The sequence below is a fragment of the Hemiscyllium ocellatum genome, chromosome 1, assembly GCF_020745735.1.
Source record: "Hemiscyllium ocellatum isolate sHemOce1 chromosome 1, sHemOce1.pat.X.cur, whole genome shotgun sequence".
Taxonomy (NCBI): Eukaryota; Metazoa; Chordata; class Chondrichthyes; order Orectolobiformes; family Hemiscylliidae; genus Hemiscyllium; species Hemiscyllium ocellatum.
The window spans coordinates 59,084,864-59,100,617 of record NC_083401.1 but is presented as its reverse complement, the minus strand read 5'-3'; the positions used below and the strand labels follow the sequence as shown (position 1 = coordinate 59,100,617).

Genomic DNA, 15,754 nt, shown 5'->3' with positions numbered 1-15,754 from the left:
AACGTTACGCCTTAGATCTCTTTATATCTTTCCCCTCTCACCCTAAACCTATGCCCTCTAGTTCTGGACTCCCCGATCCCAGGGAAAAGACTTTGCCTATTTATCCGATCCATGCACCTCATAATTTTGTAAACCTCTATAAGGTCACCCCTCAGCCTCCAATGCTCCAGGGAAAACAGCCCCAGACTGTTCAGCCTCTCCCTGTAGCTCAGATCCTCCAAACCTGGCAACATCCTTGTAAAGCTTTTCTGAACCCTTTCAAGTTTCACAACATCCTTCTGATAGGAACGAGACCTGAATTGCACGCAATATTCCAACAATGGCCTAACCAATGTCCTGTACAGCCGCAACATGACCTCCCAACTCCTGTATTCAGTACTCTGACCAATAAAGGAAAGCACACCAAATGCCGTCTTCACTATCCTATATACCTGCGACTCCACTTTCAAGGAGCTATGAACCTGCACTCCAAGGTCTCTTTGTTCAGCAACACTCCCTAGGACCTTACCATTAAGTGTATAAGTCCTGCTAAGATTTTCTTTCTCAAAATGCAGCACCTCACATTTACCTGAATTAAACTCCATCTGCCACATCTCAGCCCATTGGCCCATCTGGTCCAGATCCTGTTATAATCTGAGGTAACCCTCTTTGCTGTTCACTACACCTCCAATTTTGGTGTCATCTGCAAACTTACTAACTGTACCACTGGTCACCGGCCTCCAGTCTGAAAAACAACCCTCCACCACCATCTTCTGTCTTCTACCTTTGAGCCAGTTCTGTATCCAAATAGTTAGTTCTCCCTGTATTCCATGAGATCTAACCTTGCTAACCAGTTTCCCATGGGGAACCTTGTCGAACGCCTTACTGAAGTCCATATAGATCACATCTACTGCTCTGCCCTCATCAATCTTTTTTTGGAAACGTAACAAAGATATCAATCAAGTTTGTGAGACATGATTTCCCAGGCACAATGCCATGTTGACTCTCCCGAATCAGTCCTTGCCTTTCCAAATACATGTACATCCTGTCCCTCCGGATTCCCTCCAACAACTTGCCCACCATCGACGTCAGGCTCACTGGCCTATAGTTCCCTGGCTTGACCTTACCACCCTTCTTAAACAGTAGGCACCACGTTTGTCAACCTCCAGTCTTCTGGCACCTCACCTGTGATTATCGATGATGACATGAGTCCGAGATTGATATCTTTCATCTCAGTTTCCTGGTTCATTTCTCAGGATAATACCATGACTAATCAGATTCATGGTTTAAAATTTAAATCAAAACTGGCTGTTGACTGTCAAACAGCATTAATTAGCCATGCTCCATGGCCCTATCTTCACTTGCTATTTTTGTGAATTGTCCTGTTGATTGCAAGGTGAAAAGCTTTGACAAAATGCCTTTTTTCAGCAATCCTTAAATTCTGTATTGTCAAATGACTATATGTACAAGTATTCAGGGAACATTAACTCCTTCCCTTATCTGACACTTTCTGTGAGATGTCTGTAGGTTACAATACCTGTTGGTTTTTCTGGAACTGCTTATTTCTGGAGATTTCTAGGAAAAATGATCTAATAAGCAGCATATTAGAATTATAATTCCAATCTTAGAGAAAGAATAGAGAGCATCGTTTATCATTTTGTCAGGCAGGGTGGAGAATCAGTGATTGTTAATTTAGAATGAACTGATGTGTGTTTTAATATATACAGAAAAGGAATAAGGCCATCTGAGTAGATTAAATGTGCAATGTCAAATCTGAGATTTCAATTCTAACTGGATTCCTGTCTTTGCTAAGGGGCAATCTGTCTGGATTGCTAAATTTCTGCTAAACATGACCTTTAATAATGTGGCTCAACATGAAATGTTTTTGAATATTGCTGAGAAAGAAAGAAACAGACAAAAAATAAGCCTGAATTACTAAGATCCCAGTGCTTAACTGGGTGGAAACAGATTATATTGAACAGAAGGCAACTGTTTTAATTAAATAATTGGAGTTGAAATGTGGCAGAAGTTTCCAGTTCGTTGAAACTTAAAATACTTGTCACTGCTCCCCTGGAACTGTTCTGAATGGAGTTAACTTGATGGTAGAGGAGTTCGGCCATTTGACATCTGACTGATCGGTGGTCACTTCATTCACAGTTGAGATAGTTTCTCACTTAATGATCTTGCTCCTGGCTCTGATTCTTGGGTTCAGTGATTGGCTTTACACCAGAAAATGCTATCATCAAGCATATGTTCTGTAAGGCCATAAGATATAAGAGCAGAATTAGGCCATTCAGCCCATCGGGTCTGTTCTGCCATTTGGTCATGGTTAAAATGTTTCTTAACCTCATTCTCTCGCTGCCTTCCTGTTACCCCTGATCACCTTACTAATCAAGAACCTTTCTATCTCTATCTTAAAAACAATCAATGATTGGGTTTCCACAGTCCTCTGCAGTAATCGGTTCCAAGTATTGACCACCCTCTTGCTGAAGAAATTCTCCTTGATCCTTCCTTACATATGGGACCTAAGACTGCTCACAATATTCCAAATGTGGTCTGACCAGTGTTATGAAGTCCTGCTGAAGAGCCTATGCCTGAAATGTTTATTCTCCTGCTCCTCTGATACTGCCTGACCTGTTGTGCTTTTCCAGCACCACACACTCTACTCTGATTGCCAGCATCTACAGTCCTCACTTTCTCCTCTGACCAGAGCCTTACACAGCTTAAGCAGTGCATGTCTGCTCTTGTGTTCATGCCCTCAAAAGGAATCTTGACATTGTATTTGCCTTCCTAACTGCCAACTGAACCTGCATATTAATCTTGAGAGAATCCTGAACTAAGACTCTCAAGTCCTTTGTGCTTTAGAGAATACTGAATTTTTTCACCATTTAGAAAATAATCTATGCCTCTATTCCTTTGACAAAAATGCATACCTCACATTTTCCCAACATTGTATTCCATGTGCCAACTTGTTTGTCCATTCTCCGAGCTTTTGCAGTCTGCTTGATTGAAGTCTTAGTTTTCCTTTTAGGAATCGGAAGGGGCAGATTTTCTTTCCTCCTGGACTGGAGCGAGACAGCGCGTGAGAATAATAATTGTTTTGCTACATTGCATTTTGCCAAAGGGTATATTTATGGGATGTTGCCATTATTGGAACAGTTGATGATTAAAGAATATGTCGTTTTGTTAAGTACAGACGGTTCAGCTATAACGCACGTTTCTTCAACGTGAATTGGCTATAATGCGATTGAAGAATTTAGGCTGTTATTTGTGGAACATGGAACTTTCCTTAGCTATATTGGCTATAACAGCATTCTGGTCCCATTTGTTTAAATGGTGCCAGTGTTAGACAGTTTTCTTATAACGTGGGATAGCATGGGAATGGAACTGTCGTGTTATATCAGAATAAAATATATGTCAATAAAGTTATACTGATTCTTCATTTTATTGCATTTCAGTTATATTATAAGAATGTGTGTTTTCATTAAAGATTGGTGGTGGATCGAATCATATGTGTCACCAGAATCTTACACTTGTCTTTTTAAAATAAAATAAAATTAGGTTCTGGGTATCTCTGTAATATATTTTGGGGGAGAATAGTCTGGTCTCTAGCCCACTGTTTTTGAAAAACAAATCACCTCAGCTGCAGAAACACTTGCAAGTTAATTATTAAACCCCTTCCAACACACAGACCAAAACTCAAATCGAAGCTTTGAAAAAAAAATATATATAAATAGAAAACTTTCCATCTCCCATGTACTGCTAATACTGTGTATGTCACTTTGCCAGAAAACCCATTTGATGACTGTAAAACTGTTAGAAGAATGATACTCAAACTCGTTTTTGATCAATTAAAATTTAGGATTATAAGAAATAAACCTAGTTGGACATTTGCTGAAAAATGTGTTGCTGGAAAAGCGCAGCAGGTCAGGCAGCATCCAAGGAGCAGGAGAATCGGCGTTTCAGGCATAAGCCCGAAGCCATTCCTGAAGAAGGGCTTATGCCCGAAGCGTCGAATCTCCTGCTCCTTGGATGCTGCCTGACCTGCTGCGCTTTTCCAGCAACACATTTTTCAGCTCTGATCTCCAGCATCTGCAGTCCTCATTTTCTCCTAGTTGGACATTTGTAGAATTTGGAAGAGAAAGGAAATGCTGTGGGATCAGTGTAGTTAGAGGATAAAGTTTGACAACATGAGGGAATTATTGTTAAGGAACAGTTCCAAAATCGCATTCCAATGAACCTGAGTAATTATTTAGTTAAGTATTCAGTATCAAAACTGAGAGGCAGTAATTCTGCTAGATAGCTATGATATTTCACATAGCTATGTCGCAGAGTTGTCATATGGGAATTCACAAGTAAATTGGTTTTAGGAACAAACAAAAGGATGACAAAATAGTGGAGCAGAAAGTTTAGAACTTAAACGTGATCTGAGGAAAATAATCTGCTTTCATTGTTTTAGGATAGGATATAAAGCTCATTGGGGGTTAAATGAGAGACCTGTTACAATAATAGGAACACTAAAGGAACTCTGAGAATGAGTATCTGGCAAGTAATTGGATATTGAAACTGTAGCAGCTTACAATTGGAGCATATTCCCTGAAAACATTCTAGGGAGGAAACCATGATTGAGAAGAATAAGAAAACTCTTCCTTGATTATTAATGAAAAAGATCAGATCACTAGAGGTTATGAATATTTTATTTCAAAGGGAGAGTATTTCCTTATTCTTTACTCGAGATAAATCAATTAAAATATTGAGGGACACTGGAGCAAGTCAGTTGCTGACAGTGGTTCATGACACTATTTTACATGGAGGTTGTATACAGATCTGTAGAGGGAATGAGTGTCTCTTGATAGGATCATTGAATTAGGAGCACTGGTTGAGGACTGTGTTTCACTGTTGTTGACTTTGACTTTATGTTTTCCCTTCTCAATGGGGAGTGCAGTTCTGTGCTTTTTGGATGGTCAGCTCCTTTTGGGAGATGTGCTGGTTACTTATTCACTTTCTCATGGAATTTGGATTTGGAGATTGGCTGGTTACAGATTTTTTTTTGTCCTACTAGTGGTGTTTTGTGCAAGATCGCCCTGAAATTGGCTGAGAGGGAAGCTTGATCAAGATTTCCTTTGCGGGCCAACAGCTAGTAAATTTAATACTGTAGTACATTTCCATGAGAGTACCATATTGGAAGGGTCACACAATGTGACCTTCATAATACTATGCCATAGCATAGTTCATGGGGTGTTGTAACCGATCTTTGATGTGATTTGATAAAGTGGTATCATGTTCCAGATAAACTTATTGTGATCACTTTTGTTTTCCAACAGATTACTGACCAATCTTGGATTCCAAAAGGCATTAAAGTTCCTTTTCTTCAAGTACCATACAATATTAAAGGGAAGTTCCATTTTCTACCTCCTGCTTCTGTAAACGTTATTGGTAGTTATTTACTTGGTACTTGCATCAAGCCGGAGATCAATGTGGATATTGCTGTTACGATGCCAGCAGTAAGTTTTTTCATTGTTCAGGAGTAGTCTGTGTTTCAGCTTTGTTCCGTTTGAGTTCTAATATTGAAAGTGACTTTACATTTAATTTGGTCAGTGTAATATCTACCACTCATCATGATACATAGCAATTTCCAAACCAAACTTTCTTAAAAAAAAGAAGTAAATAGGATTAAGGAGAACGAAAGGGATTTTTTATAAGTACATTTTAAGGGCAAAAGGGTAATGAGGGATAGAATAGGACCCCTCCAAGATCAGCAAGGCTGCCCATGTGTGGAACCGCAAAAGATGGGGAAATACTAAATAGGTAGTTTGCTTCAATGTTTACTGTGGAGAAGGAGATGGAAGATGCAGAACGTGGGAAAATAGATGGTGACATCTTGAAAAATGTCCATATGACAGAGGAGGAAGTGCTGAATGTCTTAAAATGCATAAAGGTGGATAAATCTCTAGGATCTGATCGGATGTGTCCTTGCTGAGATGTTTATATCATCGATCGTCGCAGTTGAGTTGTCGGAAGACTGGAGGTTGGCTGATGTAGTGCCACTATTTAAGAAGGGTGGAAGAGGAAAAGTCAAGGAACTATAGATGGTGAGCCTGACATTGGTGGTGGGCGCATTGTTTTTGAGGGACAGGATGTACATGTATTTGGAAAGGCAAAGACTGATTAGGGATTGTCAACATGGCTTTGTATGTGGGAAATCATGTCTAACAAACTTGACTGAGTTTTTGAAAAAGTAATGAAGAGGATTGATGAGGGCAGAGCAGTGGACATGATTTATATGGACTTCAGTAAGGCATTCAACAAGATTTCTCTTGATAGACTGGTTAGCAAGGTTGGATCACTTAGAATACAAGGAGAACTAGCTATTTGGATACAGAACTGGCTGGAAGGTAGAAGATAGAGGGTGGTCATGGGGGGTTGCTTTTCAGACCGGAGGCCTGTGTCTGCTGGTATGCCCTCAAGGATCTTTGCTGGATTCTCTGCTTTTCATCATTCACGTGAATGATTTGGATGTGAACATAGGAGGTATAGTTAGTAAGTTTGCAGATAACACCAAAATAGGTGGTACTTTCCTTTATTGATCAGTACATTTTAGTATAGGAGTTGAGAGGTCATGTTGCAGTTGTAGAGGATGTTAGTTCGGCCACTTTAAGAATATTGTGTGCAAAATAGTGGTCAGTAAAGAAGGTTATTTCAGAGTACAATGGGATCTTGGTCATAGGGCCAATGGGCTGAGAAGTGGCAGGTGGAGTTTAATTTAAATAAATGTGAGGTGCTGCATTTAGGAAAGACAAATTGGGGCAGGACTTATACACTTAATGGTCAGGTCTAGGAGAGTGTTGCTGAACAAAGAGACCTTGGAGTGCAGGTTCATAGTTCCTTGAAACTAGAGTTCCAGGTGGATAAGATACTGAGGAAGGCTTTTGGTATGCTTTCCTTTATTGATCAGTGCATTTGAGTATAGGAGTTGAGAGGTCATATTGCAGCCATAGAGGATGTTGGTTAGGCCACTTTGGGAATATTGTGTGCAATTCTGGTCGTCCTTCTGAAGGAAGGATATTGTGAAACTTGAAAGGGTTCAGAAAAGATTTACAAGGATGCTGCTAGGGTTGGAGGCTTTGAGCTATATGATGAGGCTGAATAGCTTGGGCCGTGTTCCCTGGAGAGTCTGAGGCTGAGGGTGACCTTTTAGAGGTTTATAAAATCATGAGGGGCATTAATAGGGTAAATGGACAAGGTCGTTTTCATGAGTCCAGAGCTAGAGGGCTTAGGTGTCGGGTGAGAGGGGAAGATTTGAAAGGGACCTAATGGGCAACTTTTTCATGCCGAAGGTGATGCATGTATGGAATGAACTGCCAAAGGAAGTGGTGGAGGCTGGTACAATTGCAACATTTAAGAGCCATTTGGATGGGTATATGATTAGGATGGGTTCAGAGGGATATGGGTCAAGTGCTGGCAAATGGGACTGGATTAGTTTAGGGTATCTGGTCGGCTTGGGCGAGTTGGACCAAAGGGTCTGTTTCTGTGCTGTACATCTCTGAGTTCTTAGTAGCATTTCTGTTTTTCTGATGGGGTCAGGATGAATTTAATGTGATAGGAGGGAGACCCAACATCCTCTGTCGACAGCTTGTGTTGCTCTCACTGACCTGACCTCCACTCATCCTGACCATTAAAGTTTCCATGTGCCAGAAGTACATTTAATTTCTTCTCTTTCTCTAGTAGGATGAATGTCATAATCTTGTGAACTTTTGGGTAGCTTGAGGCATGGAGCTGTCTATTTCTGGCAGTATCACATTTGCATACTGCTAGTATTGCACTTGGGTCCTCATTGGGGTTTGTGATGAGATTCCTGGTGAAAGACTGATGGGTGGGATTTGCTAATGAGGTAGATAGAGAAAGATTAAAGTAGAGCACATGTGTGTCTCAGCAAACACTCCTTCCTGGTCCTATATCCTTGGCTGAATGTCTTCAAATGAGGAATCCAACCCCACCAGCCCCCGTTGTCCCCTTTTGCTCCTATAAACTAGGTTGTTCATTATCCTAACTGGGTTGCTTGTCAATTTCTGTCCATCTGTCTCTTACCTCTGACCCCCCCACACACCCACACAGTCGTGTGCGCACACACATTCCTCCACCCACTGGTGGGATGAGACTGTTTTTATGGACATTTTCTGTCTGTGAGCCTTACCAAGTTGGCATTAGGTGGCAGGCAATGTCTCATTCTGCCCCTCTCTGGTCTCCACAACCCTCTAACTTTTGAGTTTACTTCCAACTGGATGGAGACTAAATTACCTCAATATTGTGCACACTCTTCGTGAACAATCATATGAAGTTTCCTTTGCTTAGACATTTGGATTTTTAAAAAAATTCATTTTTGGGATGTGGGTGTTGCTGGCTGGCCAGCATCAATTGTCCAATCCCAGTTGCCCTTGATAAGATGGTGGTGAACTGCCTATTTGAACTGCTGCAGTCTACCTGCTGTGGGTCAACTCACAATGCCATTAGGGAGGCAGTTGGATTGGCGAAGGCAACGGCTTTGGGGCCCTTAAAGGTGGTTTGGTTTTAAATATTTCGATGAGCTGTTATTGATTTTCATGGTGTCGTTTTTGTTTACATATGAATCTTAACACTGTCTGATGCTGAAGCTGCAGGATTGGGTCTGTGGAAACCACTTGCAAATTCTAAGTGATCTCTGTCATGTTGCATAATATTATTCTGATTCAGCTAAATGATGTGAACTATAGTGAGCTTCAATATCAGAAAAGGGGGCAAAGTTCCAGGTAATGACAGCAGGAATGAATTAAAAAAAGGTGACAAAACAGAAATTGCTGGGAACACTCAGCAGGTCTGCCAGAATCTTTGGAGAGAAAGCAGAGTTAACATTTTGGGTCTATTGACCCTTCTTCATAACTGGTCACTGGGCCCAAAATGTTAACTCTGCTTTCTTTACAGAATCCCCACAGTGTGGAAACAGGCCATTTGGTCTAACAAGTCCTCACCAATGCTCCAAAGAGGATCCCACCCAGACTCTAGCTCTACTCTATCCCTGTAACCATGCATTTCCCATGGCTAATACACCTAACCTGAACACTGTGGTACGTGTATGGAATGAGCTGCCAGAGGAAGTGGTGGAGGCTAGTACTGGATGGTTATGTGAACAGGAAGGGTTTGGAGGGATGTGGGCCAGGTGCTGGGAGGTGGGACTAGATTGGGTTGGGATATCTGGTTGGCATGGACGAGTTGGACCGAAGGGTTTGTTTCCATGCTGTACATCTCTATGACTCTGTGACTATGGATAATTTAGCATGGCCAGTCCAACTCGAGTGTATATCTTTTGGGAAGAAACTGGAACACCTGGCAGAAACCCATGCAGACACAGGGAGAACGTGTAAACTCAGCACAAACAGCCAGGTGAGACTGGAATTGAATCCAGGTCCCTGGCGCTGTGAAGCAGCAGTGCTAATCACTTGAGCTACCATGGCACCCACAGATGTGTTCTCTCCACAGATGCTGCCAGACATGCTCAGTTTCTCCAGTAGTTTCTGATTCTGTTTTTGTTTTGGATTTCCAGCAAGTACAGTTCTTTTGGTTTTGTTTGAGAAAGGTGACATGTTGTGTGTGCTTCATTGTTATTTCCTGTGCATGTTTTGAACTGATTCCTGATGTGCCGTTATTGCTTCAGCTGTTGATATCAATATGGCGTCATTCTGATCTCCCACCAAGTCAATAAGTTTTTTCTAAACTCTTTTCTAGAAAAGATGACAGACACATTTGTTCTGAATATGTTTTCAGTGAAAAAAATTTCCAACTCAAACTGACCCAAGATGAGACTTGAGACCTATTTGTCTCTTCATTGTCTCTATTCCAAAATCCTCTCTTTTTTGTTCACCATGCCACCCTCGTAGCCAAATGAAACGCCTTGCGTTTCAACATGTCCATTTAAAAGACTGGAAGAATCTTAATGGTTTACAGAGCGATGCTTTAAGTCACTGCAAACACGGCCTTGCTGAGGCAATTGTTCCAAGCTGAATTTACCAACTCTGGCAAATGAACTTCGGAGTGTGAATAGATCATTCTACCCTTCAAAGTGGATATTGTAGATCAATTGGCTGAAAGAGAAGTAACAGCCGCAAACAGTTGTTTGATTAGATAAATTATTCAACTGACAGAACTGAACCTAATTTCATCATTTTGAGATGTCATCTACTCAAGAGAAGTGAGGGGGTTAAAAAGATAACATAAATGATAAACTAGTTGCAAAATAAAAGTTTACCTTTATTAATTTCACTACACAGTGACACATCATTGGAAATCAAATCTCAGTGAGACCAAGGCCTCATTGGTCTGTCACATTTTGTAACCACTGAGGAAACTTATCGTGAAGGTTTTCAGTGAGAATGAAATTGTAAATTGCTGAGGAGCAAATTGCAATGGACACTTAATTGATGTAAAGAATGATATTGAATTTGATATGGGATTGCTATTAAAATTCCACTGTTTTCAACTGTGACAGATATCTTTAGATATGGCTCAATGCAATTCAAAAACAGGCAAAAGGAAGTATAAAAAAACTGATGTGGTTGAAATCTGAGGGATGGGATATTTTCCAAAATGACCTTGAACTTTCTCATTTCAGGAAATCCTCCAGGCGAAGGACTACCTTAACCAGCGCTACCTCAGGAAACGTGCACTCTACCTGGCTCACATTGCCTGTCATTTATCCAAGAATGAGCTCTTTGGATGTGTAAAGTTTGGCTACTTCAATAGCAACCACTTGAAGCCAATTTTGTATCTATCTCCACAAGGTTTATTGTTTTTATCAAAACATTGTCATGGAGTAGCCCTTATGTTGCACTAAAACAGAATGATGTAGATGCTTAAGCGGCCAGTTAGCACACATTGCCACTGAATTTTCAGATCCTAAAACTAACTACGTCTTATTTAAAATGGATGGGCTGCCATCTGATGGAACCAGAAAATCTAAACCTAGCCTCATTTTTCATTGGGAACTTTGTCAGGACAGATTTGTGAAGGTTAATGTGACCTCTCCTGAGAACATCAACACTTGGCTGATCTGATTGTCTTTGCGAGCAACAAAGTATTCAGGCTAGAGTTAATTGCATATATTGCATCAAGATGTTTCAGGGAATATACGGGAACAAATTTGGAAGTGCTTTTTATTTTTGTAGTGATGTTGAGTTAGCGTTATGACCAGATGATTGTAATGTATTTTGAGGGTTTAGCAGTAGTGGCTGTGGGACAAGGGGAGAGCAGGGAGGTGTGTAGAAATAACCCAAATTTGTGCATTTCACAGCACAAGTGGTATTTTACAGTAACAATTTTAATTATGACATGGAAGTGCTTGATTGATTAAGAGCTTTACTTATATTAATGCACAGTTATAATTATTCAGCCTTCTCTGCTGAGCTATGATTTTTCCAATTTCCTTGCCCCTCCCCCCACTGATGACCATGACCCCAATACTTAGAGTATGATTTCACTGGTCCCAACAGTGCTCTAGTATCTCAATTTTCTTTGCTTCTAAATGGATATCCCCAGGACATGTAAAGTGCTAAATAATTGCAAGGTTTTTCTCATCAACTACCCCACTGTCCCCTTTTCTGTTAGTGTTTATTTTCCTAATCAACTTGTTCACAGATGTTATTACACACCTCTGGAGCAGGTGGGACTTAAACCAGGGTTAGGGACAATACCAGTGTCCCACAAGAGGGCCTGAAATTGTTTATTTTGTTTGCATTAATATAAACTAGCATCAGCTGCATTTCATAGTGGTGAATATCATAGATTTCTTGAAAGAACTGAACTCTATCTGTTAGTAATTTGGACTGAGACTCCTTGAGATATGAACAAAATATGATACTGATACCCCAGAATCAAAAACAGAAAATGCTAGAAGCAGGCAATGGATCAGTAACTATCTGTGTCAGAAACAGAGAAGTTAATGCTTTGGGTGTAAATCTATCATCAGAACAACAGCTGTGACACGCTGGAGCACTAGTGGCCCTTGAGGGGCAAATTAGGTTTAATATTTTATCTAAAAGATAACATTTTACACAGAAGAACACTCCATCACCCATCTACTAAATGTCAGCCTAGATTGTCCTCAAATCTCTGGAGTAAGGTTTCAACCCTCAGTGAAAGGTAAACAGAAAATGTTGGAAATACAGAGGCCAAGCAGCATTTATTGAGGGAACAATAGCATTAAAGTCTCAGTATGATGACCTTTCATTAAAACTTTGAGAAATGGTGACTGCCCTGAAACTTAAACATGATTTACTAGCATTGTCTGTTTTATATTCATAATTTCAACATTCCTCGTATTTTGCTTTTGAACCATAAGACATCGGAGTGGAAGTAAGACCATTCGGCCCATCGAGTCCACTCCGCCATTCAATCATGGCTGATGGGCATTTAATCTCCACTTCCCCGTATTCTCCCCGTAGTCCTTAATTCCTCGAGACATCCAGAATCTATCAAGCTTTGCCTTGAAGACATTTAGCGTCCCAGCCTCCACTGCACTCTGTGGCAATGAATTCCACAGGCCCACCACTCTCTGGCTGAAGAAATGTCTCCGCATTTCTGTTCTGAATTGACCCCCTCTAATTTTAAGGCTGTGTCCACGGGTCCTAGTCTCCTCGCCTAATGGAAAAAACTTCCTAGCGTCCACCCTTTCCAAGCCATGTATTATCTTGTACGTTTTTATTAAATCTCCTCTCAATCTTCTAAACTCCAATGAATACAAAACCCATAATTTTTTGACTCATGAGAAAAAAATAAGGATGTTAGTGTTGAATCAGAGCAAAGGAAGTACTAAAAGCAATATAGAGGCTGCAATTAAGGCATTTGATCACATCGGAGTTGTTATGATTTTCTGTGACAGGTGGTTACTCTGGTATTTAGATCAATATTTATTCCTTTTCAATTTCACGAAGAGCAAAATAACTAGGTATTCACCTCAAAGTACTTTGTAATACCTAGCTTTGTGCAAATTGTCTGCTACATTTGCCTATAAATTGAATACACTTTAAAACCAGTTTTCTCAATGCAGAAACAACTTAAACTTGCATTTATATAGCACTTTAATGTAGTCAGTTTGAAAAGAGCAGTGGTGTTTACCTAATGTCTGACGAGAATCTGTACTATAACAGATCGGTTCATTGGCTGCTGTTTGCATGTTGCCAATGACTTTCTGTATTACATGAGTGATTATATTTCAAAAGAACGCTGACTAGCTTTGAAGCACTTTGGAATATCCTGAGAGGTGAATGGTGGTGTTTAAATGCAATTTTGTTTCATTTCCCTTTCTTCTTTATGTAAAATAAAATTTTGGGTAGATTTATCTCTTCTTCTGGAAGCAGAAAGAGAATCTCTGACAAGTTGTGGATTGACCATGCTGATGATTTAGTGTTTAGCGATTGCTTTGTCTATGTGTCACCGGTGTGATGTATTCCATAACCTTTACAAGAATAGGAAAATTGGAAAAATCGATCCCAACTGACCCTTTTCTTATCAGTAACTATATGGAATTGAAAATACCTTGAGGGTAGAGTTTCTATTTTTGGAGTAATCGGCGAGTTAATCACCACTTATGTCCAAAATTACATTAGTTTACAGAAGAGTTTTTTTCTTCTCTAGTTTCCACATGCTTCCATATCTGGAAATACACATCTGCTCTGAATCAATTCAGTTCGACACTATTTTAACAAATAATATGAAAAACAATTGCTTTAAAAGTATTTCATAAATATATTTGTGGTAATTTTGTGTCGTTTGAAGAATACAGCTGAAAATATGTTAGCTTAAAAAAAGCCATTTAATCAAAGTCCTGTTAATAACCTGAGTGACCTAATTTCCGATAACTGAAAATGATTTTTTAGAAAGAAATGAAAGAAAAGAAACAACTGCTAATTGTTTGTGTATGTTGATGGAGGCAGTGGCATATTTTCATTGCGTCTGGCTGTGTTTTGAGTGTGGCTTTGCAGAGCCCTGGCAAAACTGGAATCGATGGGTATCAGGACAAACTGGAATTGTACTGCCATGTAGGAAGATAGTTGTGGTTGTTGGAAGTCAGTCATCTTGGCTATATAGGGCATCTGTGGGTGTTTCTCAGTGTCGTGTCTTAGACCCATTTTTAGCTGTTTCATCAATGACCTCCCTCTATTGTTAATTCATGTGTAGGATGGTTTAGCATCACTTGTGAGACTCCTTAGATACCGTAACAGCCCATGTTCAAATGCAACAAAATCTGGTCAATATCCAGCCTTGGGCTGACAAGTGGCAAGTAACATTCATACCAGACAATGGCCATCGCTAATAAAAGGTGATATAACCTTTGACCTTTGACATTCAGTGGAGTCACCTTTGCTGAATCCCCAGATAATTAACATCCTTTGGCTACCATTGACTAAAACTCTGATATGGACTAATCACGTAAACACAGAGGCTATATGAGTTAGTTAGAGGCTAGGAATACTGGTGAGTAACTCACCTCCTGACTCCCGAAAGCCTGTCCAACATCTACGAGGCACAAGTCAGGACTGTGATGGAATATTCCCCACTCAAGAAGCTTAACATCATCCAAGACAAAGCAGCCCACATCCATAAGCATCCACTGAGTATCAGTGGTAGCACTATCTGCAAGATACATTGTAGAAATTCACCAAAGCTTTTAAGACAGCATTTTCGAAACCTAGGAAGACGACAGTAGCTGATTCATGGAACACCACCACTTGCAAGTTCCACTCCAAACCATTTATCATCCTGACTTGGAAATATATCGCCATTCTTTCACTGTTACAGTGTAAAAATCTGGTATTCTCTTCCTAAAGGCTTGCCTACAGCATGTGGACTGTGGCAGTTTAACGCAGCAGCTCACCTCCACCTTCTCAAGAGCAACTACAGACAGGAAATAAGTGCTGGCCCAGGCAGCAACTCACATGAGTGAATTTTGTTTTTAAAAAATTGTGGAATTGGAATTCAATAGAAATCTAGCCAAGTGGTGACCAAGTAATCATTGTTGTAAAAACTCTTCTGGCTTACTAATGTCTTTTTGTGGCGGAAATCTACCACCTTACCTGGTTTGGTCCATATGTTACTCCAAACTCATGTGGTTGACTTTATCTGTCCTCTGAACAATTAGCAATAGGCAATAAATGCTATATCCTAAAGAATGAACAAAAGAATTAGTCACTTTCTAAGTAAGTTAAATAGTATATTTACTGGCTTTTGAATGATCCTATTAAAAGCTTTGTTTTTTTTAAAATATAAGTCTTTCTTTAAGTATCACAAGCAACAGTGGAAAATCCCAATAATGCTTAATTCAGTTTTGGGGCATAGCCAAGCTAGATTCTTGTGGTGTCCTTTTTCTCAAACTCACATGAATTATTGTGGCAACTTTAGTTATGCTGAATATAGTTCTTGATGAAAATGTTAACTTTTTTTTGCACAGATTTGACTAATTTCTAGGTAACTTAGCGGAAATTGCAAGTGCTGTTCCCTCACTTTTAAAAGATAAAATGCATGTGTCACTGACGTGTGTTTTCATGACTGGCATTTTTGACAGTTTATCCTCTGAATCTAGGTAAAGATGAGAAACTGGTAACTGTAAGACTTCATCTTTGTGCTCCTGCATCTTTCTTCAAATTGAGTCGTTTTCATCCAAGCAGAAACAACATTAGAGTTTCATGGTTTTTGGAGCAAGTATCTACCCAGGAAGGTTTGTGCTGTAACAAGTATCCTTTTCCTTTTT

The 15,754-nt window shown here is 39.9% G+C and overlaps 1 protein-coding gene across 1 annotated transcript in view; it reads left to right on the top strand.

Annotated features, from left to right (window-relative positions):
- nol6 (nucleolar protein 6 (RNA-associated)) overlaps nucleotides 1–15,754 on the top strand; it is a 124,750-nt gene that overhangs the window by 19,707 nt on the left and 89,289 nt on the right. The window contains exons 4-6 of the mRNA XM_060855379.1: nucleotides 5,304–5,483; nucleotides 10,622–10,790; nucleotides 15,587–15,721. Coding sequence (XP_060711362.1) covers nucleotides 5,304–5,483; nucleotides 10,622–10,790; nucleotides 15,587–15,721 — 484 coding nt within the window. The remainder of the gene's footprint in view (nucleotides 1–5,303; nucleotides 5,484–10,621; nucleotides 10,791–15,586; nucleotides 15,722–15,754) is intronic.